This window comes from Stigmatopora argus, chromosome 1 (genome assembly GCF_051989625.1).
Source record: "Stigmatopora argus isolate UIUO_Sarg chromosome 1, RoL_Sarg_1.0, whole genome shotgun sequence".
Taxonomy (NCBI): Eukaryota; Metazoa; Chordata; class Actinopteri; order Syngnathiformes; family Syngnathidae; genus Stigmatopora; species Stigmatopora argus.
Genome location: NC_135387.1, coordinates 15,807,730 through 15,825,399, shown reverse-complemented (window position 1 = coordinate 15,825,399; position 17,670 = coordinate 15,807,730). Strand labels below are relative to the sequence as shown.

Genomic DNA, 17,670 nt, shown 5'->3' with positions numbered 1-17,670 from the left:
CACATAGGGTGCACTTAAGGCCTAAAATTTTGCACAAAATGGATGGGGTGCCCCATCAGTCAGTGTGCCTTTTGTATACACTAAAGTCAAGATTCTGTAGATGTCGCTGTATGTTGCTGACAGCTTGATTGTTTGGGTACATTGCTTGCTGATGGGCTATATATTTATATAGTGAAAAGGCGGAAGTGACTGACGTGCATACGCATATCATTCTCAAAGCATGACAACGTTAGTAATAGACGATGACGTTTTCGTATGCTACCCGTGACCGAGACGATCCGGATTAGAGCCGAAATGGGAAGAACGAGATCGGTTTTACAAAAAACATACTTTTTGTAAAACATTTTTTTCCCATAGAAAAGTTGTTATACAACGTATGCAATTTGAAATGATCAAAAAACGGATAAAATACAGGAAAAACATAAGTTGACAGATATGACTATCCTCACAAAGGTTGCGGCAGGTGCTGGAGCCTATCCCAGCTGACTTTCGGGCATGAGTCGGAGGACACCCTGAATCGGTGGCCAGCCGATCATGGGACTTCAAAACAAAAAAGTGAAAAAAATAAAAATAAACTAGACCTTTAGTTGGTAAAAGGGTAGCAAACATTTATTTTCAACCTTGCTAATTTTTGTGAGGGTTTTGGGGCCTATCACAGCTGACCCCAGCCCAGAGGTGGACTACACCCTGAACTGGTTGCCAGTCAGTTGACAGAGACCACATTCTCACCCACAGTCACCCTGCCACTGAGTGGGATTTGATCCAATGCCGCATGCGCCAAAATCATCTGAAAGCAACAACTACACCATAATTGACTCTTAACTGTAAGCAGTGTGCTCAAAAAACAACCCAAGTGCTCAGAATGGAAGCAGGAGATTATATTGTAGACCAAACTCATAGGTCATCCCTAGGTGAGCAAGATGCATATGAGCAAGTGACCTATTCCCCAGATGAGAGAGTTTATTTACATGTTTGCTAATGACATCAGTAATAGAACATTAGGTCCAACTGGAAGTGAGCAGACCTTTCACCAAAACATTTCTGAGGTAACTTCCCTGGCTCCCACTAAATTTGATTTGCTGCCACAACTTGTATGAAAACTCTTTTTCCAGGGGCTTGGATAAAAGATTCTCTTTCATTCTGCTTGTAAACATCAGGAGTAATTTAATGTGTTTCTGTATGCACCAAGGGGAGTCACGGTGGCATATGTATGCTTACACCTTCACACTGAGAAGCTCAGTTTGAAGAGTAGATGTTGGTTTTGATCACGGCAAGTACTAACTGTAACTGCATCCCATTAAAATGTCATTATAATTAAAGTTTTTATACAATTCATAGTCTTGGGTTACAAGCCGAATATGAGATGCAGATCACTAAAACAGCTTTTCAATTCTTCCAAAAGCAACTCAAACACAAACTTTTTATTCCTGTGCACATCGTTGGCAAAATTAGTAAGTAGAATTTTAAGCAACCATAGCATTGCACCAATGTTGAAGATACTTATAATATATTTACAAATGCAGAAAATTATCATAAATCATATTCAGTAGATGGTCATTTTTCTTAAATTTACAATCATTTCAGTGTTAATAGAACACACATTCAGTAGTTGAATATTTTCCATCAGGAAATAAAAAATAAAGAAATTATATTTCCAACTGAACATAGGGTGGCTTGATTTTCTTTTTGGTCTCTTAGATATGTACAATGGCTCATTTTATCTGTAGTGACTGCACTACAGTTGATGTCATCGGTAATACTTGTTCTCTTGAACAAAATTAGCCAAAATGGGGGCAACATTGCCAATGACAACATATGGTAAAATGGTATAATCTCCAGCAGACACTGGAGCTTACACAGAAAAGTTAAGTGACAGGCCAGACTTAAGACAAAAGTTGAATTAAATCATTCATTCATCTTCCATTGTGCTTATTCACAATTTTCTAATAATCATAATTTAAACTTTGGCAGGGGATGTAGTCAGTTAAATTCAATTGAATATTACAGACATAGAATTTTTGATCCTTCTTTTATGCATTTGATCCTATTGGAATGGAGTGTACTTTACATGGGAGTGATCTTAATGAGGTGTCCAGTGAGAACATATTACTAACTCAGTAATGTGGTGCCTAGAGGTAAACAGAAGTTCCTGTTACTCCTCAACAAATGAATTGGTACCAGACGGTGAATGCACACTCACAAATACCAACAAGTAGGCACATTATGTAACCGCCACATGGACGTAATGAATCAAAGGGATCCATCCGTTGGCAGCTTTTGCAACCTGCCAAATTTTAAATGGGAAAAATGTGCGTATCTTTGGTGCATTTCTCAGTGCATGTTTACGTTAATTTGTCAAGGCTAAATTGATGGTGACAGAAAGGAATTCAAAGAGGTTTTGTGATTCATTCTAAAAAAAATAGATCCTGTACAAACAGTGAACGCAAAAATCAAACCGTAATTAATAATTAGGTAGTGATTTTATGAAATGTATGTTATTATTGTAACTATTTTTAATATATTAAATGATTTTTGCTTTTTTGAGCCTCCCGTTTGTGCGCCATTTAATATACCCCCCCATTTAATATATTACATGATTTTTGCTTTTTTGAGCCTCCCTTTTGTGCGCCATTTAATATACCCACATTTAATATACCCTCCATTTAATATATTTTAGCTTTTTTGAGCCTCCCGTTTGAGCGCCATTTAATATACCCCCCATTTAATATACCCCCCATTTAATATACCCCCCATTTAATATACTAAATGATTTTTGCTTTTTTGAGCCTCCCGTTTGTGCGCCATTTAATATACCCCCATTTAATATACCCCCATTTAATATATTAAATGATTTTTTGAGCCTCCTATTTGTGCGACATTTAATATACCCCCATTTAATATATTAAATGATTTTTGCTTTTTTGAGCCTCCCGTTTGTGCACCATTTAATATACCCCCATTTAATATGCCCCCATTTAATATATTAAATGATTTTTGCTTTTTCGAGCCTCCCGTTTGTGCGCCATTTAAAATACCCCCCATTTAATATATTAAATGATTTATGCTTTTTTGAGCCTCCCATTTGTGCGCCATTTAATATACCCCCATTTAATATACCCCCCATTTAATATACCCCCATTTAATATATTAAATGATTTTTGCTTATTTGAGCCTCCCGTTTGTGCACCATTTAATATACCCCTATTGAATATACCCCCCATTTAATATACCCCCATTTAATATATCCCCCATTTTATATACCCCCATTTAATATATCCCCCATTTTATATACCCCCATTTAATATATTAAATGATTTTTGCTTTTTTGAGCCTCCCATTTGTGCGCCCTTTCATATACCCTCCCATTTAATATACTTCCCCATTTAATATATCCCCCATTTAATATATTAAATGATTTATGCTTTTTAGAGCCTCCCGTTTGTGCGCCATTTAATATACCCCCCATTTAATATATTAAATGATTTTTGCTTTTTTGAGCCTCCCTTTTGTGCGCCATTTAATATACCCCCATTTAATATACCTCCATTTAATATATTAAATGAGTTTTGCTTTTTTGAGCGTCCCGTCCGTGCGCCATTTAATATACCCCCCACCCCCATTTAATATAACAATAATAATATTTAATTGCACGGTTTGGACAAACGTAGCGAGAGAATCTTAACACACACACACACTCACACACATACATACACACACACACACACACACACACACACACACATAAATCACGCTTTATAAGGATTATAGACTAGCTGAGAATAAAGGTAAAATAAATCCCAAAATATGCAAAACAAAAGGACATTTTAACGATATTTTCCCTTTCTTTTCTTTTTCACAAGAGTCTAATGCGAAGACTTTGCAGGTACAGCATATGTCAACCACACTTTGCACGTGAATCTTGGGTGCGAATGATTCAATTTGTTTCTACAAACAAGCTAACTCTATTTGCAAGTGTTGTTTTGACCCAGAGTTGACAGGGAAATACAACATACGAATGGGTCATACACAGTCCATAAAGTAACCTGGCAAGGAAGATGAGATTTAAAGTGCACCATGACACACTAAACCGCCATGTGTGAGCACTTAGACGTCACATAGACCTGTATTCACCTGGATAGAGCACAATTTTTTTAAAATGTGTTAAAGGTGCAACTTAATCATTATTTGAGGAACATACCGAACAGTAATGTATTAACATCAGGCAGTGGTGGGAGCCGTGTTGCCATTCCCACCCAACTGGGTTATTTTCAAAGACTCGTGAACAGCTAGACTTGTATACCCACACCTTGAGGTTCAGCAATGTTGCTTCCTCATGGCAGCATAGTATTTGCTTTAATGATAAAGTATTGAGATTATTGAATTGGCATTGAGCACCTCACTGCGCGTGAGCCGTGAAGTGCATGTAATTCCTGATCTTTAGGTACTTACTACCCGTCAAATTCAACAAAGGATAATTCAAAAAATGACATACTAACATTAAAATGCATTAGATGCACTGCCCACTTTTGGTTTTGTTTCATATTCTGTTTTGTCGAATTGTTTCCTCGTGGCTGGTGGATTTGCTTCTGTTTTGACGGTCAACTATAATATTTATTTATATCCAAGTAAAAAATACATTTAAAAAATCCTTTTAATTTTCCTTAATGATAATATTCGGGCAAATACAGGAGGTGGGTATCATTGAAGGTGTCCAGAGATTATTATGGATGAATAAAATTTTGATATTATGAATTGGAGGAGGACATTTGACTTTTTCAACAAGGCCCTACCCATATATTGCTTACCTTTAAAGCTCAGCCACAATCACAAACACCCTCGTCCTCCCTCTGTCTTTAAGATCTCAGACAGCTTAGATGGCTTCCAGTTACACTTGCACGTCTCCTCCTCTTTGATGGATTAAAACTGATTGCCTTTGGCCTACATACGCAAGCAACTCACTCAAGAGTACATAAATTCTCATATTGCATCTATGGGGAAACCTTTGTGCTCAAGGACAACATTTGATTATTCAAAGAGATGGATGGGCCTCGTCATTTTGTGATAAGCCTGAAATAAAAGAACATTACTTTTTTTGAAGGATTAAAATGTTTTATATCATTTAAAATAACAATTTATTGTGGTTTGTAATCTCATGCATGTTTTGGGATTTGGGATGAAACCGGAGAACCTGGGGAAAACCCACCAAGGCATGGGGGAAACATGAACATTCTCGTTGACAGGACTGCGAGGCGGACGTGCTAACCACTCTTTCACCGGGCTGCCCTACATATGTTGGTCGATATTTAAAATTAAATATGGAGGATTAAAAGCACCTTTGTGGATGCTGTCAATGCATTAACAAAAAAGAGATTTCTTTGCCAGTGTCCATATGTTAAGAACATTTATTAAGAACGTACCTATCCATCACAAACCTGGAGCTTTTAATAATAATAATAATAATAATAATCGGACATAGGCCCTGTCGTCATCATCAACAACAAAAAGCCTCTTGTCATCACACCCAGAAACTGCGTATGACGAAATTGGTGGTGCTTCTCCATAAGCTGCGTTTACTCGACAAAATACCTAAATAAGTGATATTTATGGACTTGTAATTTGGCATTCTGCTGTTATTGATACAGGTCACTTACCTCTCACTGTCTTTCACTTACCTTCAGTCAGTTAGTAGGAGGCATATCACCACCCAAACATCTTTTCATATTACCTCAGAAGGGAAATGTGTGTTGTGTTACCGCAAATTTAGAGTTCTGATGGATGTGGGGAAAAAACTGTCCTTAAGCCTATTTCTCCGTACTTTGTGGGACCTATAGCGTCTGCCAGAGGGCAGCAGCTGGAACAGATTGTGACCAGGGTGGTAAGGGTCCCCTATGATGTTCCTGGCTCTGCTGAGGTAACGAGGGCTGGCAATGTCTTCCAGTGAGGGCAGAGAGCAGCCGACAATCCTCTGGGCAGTGTTAATCACTTTCTGCATGGCCTTTTTGTCTGCTGCCGTGCTTCCAGCATACCACACTGTGATGCAGTACGCCAGTATTGCTCTCTACAGTGGTTCTATAGAAGGTTAAGAGAGCATAGAGCCGCTGCGTCAGTGCGCGCCGCCATCATTTATCTCAACTCATGCCTTTCTATCTTGCTAAAAAAAGGATTATTTATTTGTGTAGTACGAAAGGAAACCCTTACGATGCAAGATCCTACCATGTACTCATTTAATGTTTGTCATAGACATAGGTTGACGAATACACGTTCACATGATCATTCGGTTGGTATCTTATGTTTTTTCATGATTGACATGCAACCATGATATGATAACACAGTTTAAAGCAATCTACACGTCTATTATAGACTGCTTTGATAAGACATAACAGAAGATCTAAAGCATTATTGTGACCATGTGACTAAAGACCTACCAAATGTTGTATGTTTGTTTTAAACAACATATTGTTTCCAAGCTTGGTACTTGTGCATTTATGTTATACTGAGGGTCACAGCAACAATGTATTTCTTGGTGAAAAAATCAGCGTTAGAGGCAAAGCAACACAGTTTTAGTAGAGAATAATTAAATACATTTTGTTTGTTTCAAGGTTAAAGAGTAAGCGTATGACAGGTTAATGACCTCTGACTTCATGACAAGATGACGCACATTTCAGATGTAACAAAGTTCACTTTTCAACACTGTTTGATTTCTTTGGCTGGATTTTTCACGTTACTGTTTTCATTTCAAATACTCGGGCTGTATTCGTCAACATAAAATACGACTGACTAACCAACTCATTAATTGCTTGTAAATCTTCCATACTACATCTACTATATGGATTTCTTTCCACTGTCATTGTGCCATTTATTAAATCTGGAAAACCATGACAAGGTCAGGGTTTGACAAGCACCGTTCAAAGTTGGTCAAACAATTATGTCGTCAACAAATGCAAATATTTGCTTTGTCCCCTTCGCTACACACATTTAATCAATCATTGGTAAATTAAATGTTTTATTCAATCACGTAAAACATATTTACACTCTGTATTAGTTCATCTGTCTAGCCAACAAGCCATACTTTCATAGTTTATTTTCTGCATACTTTTATGGATGGTAAATTGACATTTGGAATACTTACAATGTTGGTATGCTCTTGCTAACATTGTTCAGCGCGGACTTCAATTGACTGTGACAAAGAGAGTGTTTTTACGTATCTTGGATGTTCTTGCATGTTCAGCGCTGCAATATTTTGGTTCTGGTTGAAGTATCTTAATGCAGGAAAGAAAAGTTTCGTAACTCTGAGCTGTACGTTCTGACCACTTGTCCATCATACTACTAATTTTGACCAAAATATTGTGCAAGGATCAGGAATGAAAAGATTTATGTAGTTCAGGTTCTTTACTGATACAATCAATATGGCATTGGGATGAATCAGGACTTAAGGACGATAATGTCTCGCCTTTCACAAGAGACACACTCAGAATTTAGTAGTAAAGTAGGAGACGTATTGCCAAAGCACTTTTGTATTGGCCTGTAGTCTCCCTTTGAGATTATCATTTCTTTTTGAGTGGATTTAAGGGCATTCATGTATCTGAGGAACGTAAGCAACAATCTCATTTAAGTACGCTGTTAAAATAATTGTTTTGACACTGGGGGCCCAGAATGGAAGCAATCTGGAGGATGAGAGTACTAGAATAAAAATTGTGGCAATGGATATTGTACTGTTTAACTCCTTCCCTCCCTGTAATGGGAATAGGCGTTCACTAGAATTTGACTTTGAGGCCTGACAGTGAATGTTCACTACCTGCTTGGACTATGCTAACTAATGTTTGTTTCATGACACATTTAAATGTGGACTTATTTAGATTCAGTGACTTATTGTTCATGCGTAATGTTAAAAATGTATCCCAAAATTTATTGTTCAGGGATGCAAATCAAAAGCTAGAGCTGAATCTGTTCAATTAGGTCACATAGCAAAATGTGCTATCCAGGTCCATCCAATTGTTTAGTAAAATATCAAGAGGGATTCTCCCGGGAATGTCTTTTCCTCAGCGTATGTTTGCAATGACCTTGGCCCAATAACTCTATCCACAGCGCCTCTCACCTTTGACAGCATAACAACAACAAAAACATGTTTTATGAAGCAACTCGTGAGGTCGGTGGAAAAACAGAGGCCTCATTGTTGTTATTGCTAATGCTACTAGTGCTTTTTATTGCATGGTTTTGAACACGACACCCCCTCCATTATTTACTCTGTACTAATGTGCAGCATTGTCAAGCTGTCTCCTGAAACCAAACAAATTCAGTAACATTATTCTTATAAATCCTTGGATTCAATGTTACACAGCCTGTCCATGTGCAGTTAAGTTCTAGTTTGTTTGCTGCATATCTAAAGTCAGCCTATTTTTTTTCTTCCTCTCCCAGGCTTGCGAACTTCATTTCTATTTACCCACACTTTCCTTGAGTGAAGCCTCTCTGACCCATTACCCAAAGTCCCACAAAACCTGTTTTGTTCAAAGTCCCTTAAAAAAACGTGTTTGCCAGATGTTGCTCCTCACTGCTTTCCAAGCCGCTATTAATGCTGAGAATTATGTTCAGAAAAAGTGAGTTGTCATGAAATCAGGATCTGCTTGTTGTTGTGCTGAGCGGTTACTGAGGGTGGGAGCGATTGAGGTGGTAAATACAAAAATGAAGTCACTTTTGGTAAGTACTTAAGAGTCTATCATTAGGCTGAGTGCGCTACACTGCGCTCCCTCTATTTCTGACTACTCCTGTCTTTCTCTCTCTGCCGCCCCATTCTCACTTAAGTAGCGCTTGCGTCACAAGGCCTCTTTGGAACATTCTTTATCTGTGTTTACAATCACCACTCACAAGTTGTCGCTTTTCACATAGCTACTAGAGTCAATACACTATTAATATAATTTATATGATAAACAGATAATTTACCGATTATCAGTCGCTTCCTGTGTAGCCCCCAAAGCTGTAAACCCTTTATACACTGCACTTCATATTGGCATCTTTTATGCATTGAGGTCCTTTAATTTGCCAGCCTGAACGTGTCCATTCATAATAAAGGAGGTCGTGTAATATATTCGCAACCGCAAGGCAAAAGATGCAACCATATGTAAAGTATTACCTGCAGGTAAATCAGCCTATAGTACTCAGTCTGTCTTTATCTCTACTATTTAAAAATGGAAAGCCTCACTGTAACAACCTGATATTTTCTGAGGGAAGAGGCTACACCATAAAAATCATTCATTCATTCATCTTCCATACCGTGCATCCTTGAAATGGGTGCAGGAGTTCCTGGGGCCTAAACCAGCTGACTTCAGGCGAAAGGCAGACTACACCCTAGACTGGTCACCAGTCAGCCGTAGAGCACACAGAGAGACGAACGCCCCTATAAAAGTCATTTCATACATATATTTTACGTGGAAAAATGACAAAGGAAAAGAGAGTTTCCTCGCTTTCCGCAAATGAAATTGAACTGTGTCTAGTTATTGTTTTTTGGTGCAGTGTTACTCTCTTTGAGATTAAATGTATATATTTCACTGCTATTACGACATCTTTGAGGGAACTCGCAACTATAACATGACCACTGGTGTTAAAAATAAATTTGCCGGGGTTGTATGAAAACAATGAAAATCACAATTCCGTGCACAGCTGCTTTCACATTTGACCTTCAATTTTGACCAAAAACGGACATTCAAGTTTGTGTTTGACCAGTTTAGAAGTTCAAACATTTATTTCACCAAAATACAATATAGACTTAGCAATAAGATAAAATATAAAAGTTTGCGGCATCGCTACTAAGCGCCAAGTGTAATACCAAATGTATTTTATTTTAAGCATCATGAATTGGAATATTTTAAGCTGTACAGGAAATCTGAGGTTTGTGTATGGACCATTCTATTCATGCATAAGCCAACGATGAGAGACGGACAAATAAATCTATTGTTTAAGACAGACCAAAGGTGCTAACAGCTATCATTAGTCAGTGTCTCGCTAAGCTTTTAATATATGACAATATACGGTATGTTGTGTCTCATCTGAATGGCAGGTTTTCTTTGTTTCTTCAAGACAATTCACATAACAACCACAAACATAAATAAAATTGAATGCTATTATCTGTTGTGGCTGCTTAATGCATTTTCACTAGACTCTGGAGCTCTAGTGATAATATATTTCGAACACTTGGACATCCCCAACATGCATGGGACTCAAGGACAACGTCATATTATAATATAACCATACCACAAGGTGATCAAATTGATGCACATACAAAATACTTGCACAAATGTTAAATAATAATTAAATAATAAAAATATATAGTATATATAAAAATACACCCTATGGATGAATTTCACTATTAATAATTCATTTGGTAACTAGTGTTTATACCTATTTGTATGATCATTCTAGTATAGTGGTTTTCATGCAAAATAGCAATATTTGTCTATACAAAGGACGGTCACAAGAGGGCGACCTTTGTTCACAGCTCAATTTCTGACACCCAGTCAGGTCATGGCGGGGTGGCTAAACAGTAGAGGAGGCCTGCCATGCATAGGAAGCGGATTACACTCAGGGTTAAGTCTATTGCTTTCAAAGAATGTGCATGTGCCCATCAGGTAGGGAGGGAGGTGTGCACTTTTTGTGTCGTTCTTTCGTTACACCATGACCCTCCATCTTCTTTTTTTCACTTCACTTCCTCGCTCACTTGCACCTGTCACGCTTTTCAGTTCTCCCCTGCCCCCTCCTCTTCTTCCTCCTCTCTGCAGGACAGCTGGGGAGGGAGACTGGCATTTCTCTAACAGCAGGAGGGCAAATCTGCGCCCAGCATCACTTCACGCTGTGTAAAGATGAGTGGGCGTGGCAAAAAATAAACTGCATGTGAGCGTCAAGTGTTCGTTTGTTAGATGCAGCTGGATCTTAGCCCATGCCTACCTATTGCAGGTTGATATTTCCATTGAATTCATCAGAATCAACACTGTAAATTGACAAGCTGCTGTCCAACAAAGAAATGAATCAGTGCCGAGGCCTTACTGCCCCATCATTGCTTTTGCGGGATTATGAAGCCATAAGAAACACCCATGTTGATTTCAAACTGGTGCTTCTTTTCACCTTTGAGAGCCGAAGCGTTTGCAGTGCTGGCAGGAAACACAAGGTGGATATGATGAGATAGTTTTGGTTTGAGAGGTGTTGAGATAAGCGGGGTCTTTTCATTTATGGAAGGGGTGAGGAACAGATAGTCGGTCTCGGTTCAATTCCCCGACTCTTCATGAAGGACAAAAGCTGCTCCGGGATCTCGGCGAGGACATCCTTAGCCAGACGTGCCATACTGAGCACTTGGTTTCCAGACCTGTCCACGTAGTCCCGGAATGGAACAAACTGGAGTGGCAGAGAATAACACAAGTTTGAACTATATTTTTACCACTTGTTTAGTAAAATGACTACATGAATAGCCATTCGATAGTCTTTCCAAAATTTGGTGGGTCACAGGGAAGCTCTTTGAAAGGAAAAGGGTGCAGAGCAGCACTTGGGACTAGACTGTAAGACAGCAGAATTTCTTGAATTCTGAAACAAAATTCATTCATTCATCCGATCCGCTTATCCTCACAAGTGCCGTGGACTCATTGTATCACTCCAAAGGAATATCTAAGTACTTATTGCCAAACAATATTGTTGTTTCAGTTAACAAAATACTTCCTTTCCACTGGTGAATCGTAGGAGAATACAGGCACATAGTGATGTTTATTTTAACAGGAACCATGTGACTTACACTGGGTGGGAAAGCCAGTCTTGTTGCCATGCTAAACAACATTTTGAATAAGTGGCAAGGAGACTGTATTGAAACTGCAGTCATGCATCATTTTTTGTTGACTTTTCCCTTTCTCCCCATGGCATGGTTGAACCTCCTTATAAAATTACCATCATTAGAAGTTCAAAGGTAACGGGACTTTTACAATGTGTATGCAAATTATATTGTTGTTGTAAAACAGACAGCGGGAAGTCATGAGGAAGGGCACTGATGCTGAAACATGATGGCAATGTAAATACAGCTTTGGCATTGGATATATGTGCAAAGTCTTACAATGCGAGGCAAAAATGAGTAGAGAAATGCTACACAATAATAAGCGTATCCCAGAAAAGGTTCGTATGAATTGCTGTAGTTCGGTTAAAAACGCAGAAGATAACCACTTCAGACGACAACCACTTCAGACGACAATAAAGCATCCTTCCATTATGCACTTGTGGTTACAGTTGTAATTCCCCAATTTAATGGAATGAAGGTGTTGGCTACCTGTACGATGTCTCTCTCGGCAAGGCGCCCTCTGGAGGATACTCTCACTTCATCTCCATCCAACTCTTCCATTGCTAAAAGCAGCAGAATGAGAGAGCAAGAGAATGACTCAATAAAAGACCTACTGAGGAGGAAAATGAAAATATTATCATAATATTTCATATCTGAAACGGAACGACTTTGGGGAAGGTAGAGAATGAATAATGAGTTATGAAACAGACATGTCCTGGTTAAAGCAAACATCGTAGGAATACAAATCACAGGTAAGCGAACTTAGAACCCCGGGTAATAGTGTCAATGTGAAACTACAGGAGGGATTCAGATGGTTTCAGAAGGCATTCATGTGAAAAGAAATATAGCCAGACACTTAGCCCCCCCCTCAAAAAAAACCTGGTACAGCGTCATATTTATCATTGTGTCACACTACACTTTGTTTTAACAACATTTAATAATTTTGAGGTGAACTGAGGATGCTTTATATTTTAAATTCTTACAAGCCACACTGTTGCTGGCTTTTGCTTTGCATGGTATAATTTTACCTTGCCGAACTGCATTTACTGACATTGGTTTTCTAAAGTGTTGCTGAACCTATGTGGTGATATCCTTGGCACAATGATGTCGATTTATGATGCAGTGCCATCTGAGGGATAGAAGGTCACAGGAATTCTACATTAGTTTTCAGCATTGCCGCTGCTGGACATGCAGTGATTTCTCCAGATTTTCTGATCCTTTTGATGATGTAATGACACATTAATTCTTTGCAATTGTGCATAACAGTTCAAGTTTTTTGAAGTAATAATTCAAGCATGGATTTTTCACATTAGGTGAAGGACCTTTAATCACTAATATATGCATTGGTATTAACCCAAAAAGATGACCTATATTTAAACTATGGACAGAAATTTCACGAGAGAGCAAACTCTGCGAAAAATAAAGACCACTTTCCACACTTTTCTCTCTGACAGAAATTGTCAATTACATCTTGGCAACCGTAACTAATCACCAAAGGTCACTCTAGCTTTGGAGTCTTTGCTCCTGCTGGGGAATTGTGAGTGGATTTACAGCATGAAATGTTACCTTTTATAGTATTTCATCCATCAATTTTTCTGTTAAGATTATTCTGGTTATTTGGTTTTAGGAACCTGATACCTATCTCAGTTGAGTTTGGTCAAAAGACAGAGTGCACCCTGGAATGATTGCCCGTCACGGTGCACTTAAAGAAACATAAAGCCATTTACAGTTACACACTTTCACTTAGTGGGAACTAAACTTATTTTGCTTTCATGCAGATCACACTAGCCTACACTTCATATTTAGCGTCTCAGCATTATTTGTGCAACTTTCACTGTGTCGACATTACCCCAGTAATAGAACACTTAAATTACAGCGTGCACCAATTTATCCTGTCCTGCATTTACATTTTCTAAAAGTGTCTTGTTGTGCTGTGATCTATCCTAAAAAACAACTGTGTTTGGACAACAAGGCAAATTTTAATTCTGATCATAAGTGCAAGTGGAATATATTTACTTTTTTACTCCATTTTCGAAGAAGGATTGACTGATACAACCGGACATTTATGGGTAATTCTGCTGTAACTAGTAAATGTAAATTAAAATATAATCTTTAAAATGCAAAGGGACAATAATTCTAAATAAATGATGGTGGGCAAAAATAATCTTGTATCATGTCACTTATAAAAACAATCAATTTGAATTGGTGTAATCACATTACTGCTTACCTCTGACTGCACATTGCAGCAAGGATTGTTACGATATTAACCATTATTAACTTTAAGTAAGTGCAAGTGGAATAAATTTACTTTTTTACTCCATTCTCGAAGAAGGATTGACTGATACAACCGGACATTTATGGGTAATTGTGCTGTGACTAGTAATTGTAAATTAAAATATAATCGTTACAATGCAAAGGGACAATAATTCTAAATAAATGATGGTGGGCAAAAATAATCTTGTATCATGTCACTTATTAAAACAATCAGTTTTAATTGGTGTAATCACATTACTGCTCACCTCTGACTGCAAGCAGCAAGGATTGTTATGATATTAACCATTATTAACTTAAATGATATGCAATTTGAAGGCATTACTTCCCTCCCCTCCCCCATCTGTAGGGGGACAAAAACAAAAAGCATTACTTACCATCAAACTCAGCAGGCCCTACACCTACGATGATTATAGACAGCGGGAGAGATGCAGCCTGCACATGAGACAGCACAGAGGAGAGAAGACATGACAGAATTCGTGATAGCAGTGATAGTGCATGGACACTAACTACTATACATTGTGGCATCCCGCCTGCACACCTGAATGCAAACGCAAAATGCATTTTATTTCACTATCAATAATGACAATGGGGCATTGGACTTCATGCTGCTTAGAATTACTGTACTACAATTATAGAAAAAAAGACTACATTATATGGATATACAATGCACAATATACACATTCTCAGACTGCTTTCAGCACATTTTTGGTCAAGCAATTATTTAATTATGATATAAAGTGTTTCATACCAAACCATAAGTCTCTTATAGAGTAGAACAACAAGTACTATTAGTATACCTTTGGAAATCATTGGCTACATGAAGCAAAATAGTGTGAAGTGAAATATAGTATTGGGTATGGGATTGTCATGCATCAAATTCGTGCACGATTAATCTGTTGGAATTTAGTGCAAGCCGAAGAAATGTGTTGGAAAAATGCCAGTGCAAACGTGTGTTTACTCACATTGACCACAGCCTCTTTGGTTTGGACCATGTCAGATATTACTCCGTCTGTGATCATCAATAGGACAAAATACTGAGAGCCATCTGTTATCTCTGATGCGCAGCTGCCACATACAATGCACAAACATAAAGACGTACACAGACAACAACAAAAAAAGATATGCTAAAATACACCATACAGTAGGACCATTGCAGACAGGATAACAATAATTACACTGATCTCAGACAGTATTGCATTAAACTGACGAGAAGTTTACGTGAGAACCAGGCAGGAGTCATCTCTGCTTTTAAATTCCTATTTTGCCATTCGGTTACTTGACATTTCCACCTAGCTTATAATGATGAAGATCGACAAATCCAATTGCATTTGTAACAAGTATGCTACATGCTTGCGGTTCCCTTCTTCCCCCTAAAGCCTCAGCAAGTACTCACTTTGCCACTTTGTTAATAACGGGTGCAAAATTGGTAGGGCCATACAGCTGCACAGTCCTTAGGCACTGGAAATATGCTTCCATGACCCCGTCGATGCCTACACAGTTTGGATTATCACTGTTCCCACCCTGCATGATGAAAAAAGACACCATAATGGGAAACACATCTTTCGTGAATGTTTTTTTTTTTTGCCTCAAGTTCACTCTTTAAGCCCTTACTGATAACCACATATTGTACCATACACATAAAAAGTGTCGCTCTGCAAAAAGTAGTCATATTTTTTAATTACACTAGCAGAAGTAAATAAACAGCAACAATTACGTCTGGCAGTAACATGAACAAGCAGAACAAAATTTAATTTATTAATTGTGCTATCACTTTGATATTACGAACACTGCACACAATTAAAGTGGCGTTACAAGTCAGTAAACCATTTTAGATCTCACATTCTATTCTTACTCCATTTTCATCCCTTTGGCAAATCAACACTGTTGCCAGAGTTTTCAACATAAACTGAACAAAAATTGCCTCTAGTTTCTCACTTTGAAACTGATTTATATTTAAAAAAAATCAAATACAGAAGCAATTCTGGATATGTAATATCGAAATGATGGGATTATTATTTCATGTGTTCTACACAGTTATAATGGGCCTCTGAGGAAAGCCATAACTAAAATGTGACCCGAGGCAAACATCAATCTAAACTCTTGAGGCTGGATTAGATTGTATTTGTGCAGAGTTCTGCCTTTCTGATTATTCTCTTTTTTTGTCCTATTTTGTAAGATATTGTTTTTTCCCTCTTCAACTCCAGGGGTTACCCAGGAATATATGCCGTCCATCCGCCATCCCCACATCCTTCAACAACACCGTTTGTCAATGTCAAAGTCACAGGTTGCCAGAATTTATCCCAGCTGACCTTGGACAAAAGGTGGATTAAACCCTAAACAGGTCGACAATGAGTCACAGAGCATGCACAAAGATAGACAACCATTTGCACCTACAATAATAACCCCACTGAGTTTGAATTGATCCAACGCTGCCTGTGCTGATGTCAGACGGATGTACTATCATTACTACAAACTGTAAAGGTTAATGATATAAACTGTAGGTAAAGTGCATTTGAGGACAAATTCCGCATTATTTGCAGAGCCAACCAGAAACAGGAACCAAGGTACAGATTGGAATGCTGTGAGATTGCTGCTGGTATGCACAACTTTTCGGCCAGCTGTTGTCACAGCAACAACTCTTCTAAACCACATCCTGTGTCTGTGCGTGTACACCAATGTGTTTGTCCTCCAGAGGGTAATGAAAGGTTTGTGTGTATGCGTGTGTCTTACCAGTGGGAATGCGTGAGAGATTTTGCCATCAGGGGGCATTTTAGCTCCAAAGCCATAGGCAGGAAAGAGTTTGTCACTGTCATAGTCCTGGATAATCTCACCCACTGCTTTCAGGGCCATGGCATAAGCATTCATCTGGTAGGGGCTCATATAGTGGAGCGAGGTGGGTTGAGATGGATTTCCTTACAAGTAGGAACACAGAAGAAATTAAAGAAGAAATATTTGTCTTCTGTTTATTCCCCTCCTAATATGTACTTTTATGCTGAATTGATGGTTTCAATGATATGCTGTATTATTTAGACATGAGTGGAGCATCAACAAACAATACTCAGCTACTACAAGGTCATTCATTTTTTCCCCTCCCCCAAGCAATTTTCTATACCGCTTATCATCTTTAGGAATGGTGTGCTCTTTGGGTATGAGGTGGGGAACAACAAATTACATTATATACAATTTGGAGAAGCAGCAAATACAAAGTCTATGAAGTGGTTATAAAGTGGTTATAAAGCTATAAAGTTGTTATAATGCCTATGCCATGTGCAATACAAAATGGTATAAGGGGACTACTGTACACTCATTTGGAGGATTTGCGTCAAAATATATGAAATAAAAATATGGGCACAAGCTGAAAACAATTGAGTCCTGAATCTCTGACTTATAGGCACAAAACATTTTTTGGCTGGATTTTTGCCAGGACTTTGTAGGCGTAAATTTGCTCAGGTGTCGTAACCACTACGTAAGCCGTTTTGTGGCTGGTCAGTCGGTTTTCCATTTTAGCAAAGATTAATACCACAATGCACTAAACAACATTGTGAAGTTTTTTAAAACTACCAAAATTGAGGAAATAAAAGACTTCATTAAGA

At 38.2% G+C, this 17,670-nt stretch overlaps 1 protein-coding gene across 3 annotated transcripts in view; it reads right to left on the bottom strand.

The window, feature by feature from the left end:
* Positions 1 to 11,011: 11,011 nt before the first annotated feature.
* LOC144075355 (copine-9-like) overlaps positions 11,012 to 17,670 on the bottom strand; it is a 65,765-nt gene continuing 59,106 nt past the window's right edge. For all 3 annotated transcript variants that reach the window (XM_077602295.1, XM_077602302.1, XM_077602311.1), the window contains 6 exons: positions 16,808 to 16,989; positions 15,471 to 15,598; positions 15,040 to 15,142; positions 14,452 to 14,509; positions 12,293 to 12,366; positions 11,012 to 11,379 (listed from right to left, as the gene is read on the bottom strand). In XM_077602295.1, the coding sequence (XP_077458421.1) occupies positions 11,215 to 11,379; positions 12,293 to 12,366; positions 14,452 to 14,509; positions 15,040 to 15,142; positions 15,471 to 15,598; positions 16,808 to 16,989 (710 nt within the window). In that variant the 3' untranslated portion in view covers positions 11,012 to 11,214. The remainder of the gene's footprint in view (positions 11,380 to 12,292; positions 12,367 to 14,451; positions 14,510 to 15,039; positions 15,143 to 15,470; positions 15,599 to 16,807; positions 16,990 to 17,670) is intronic.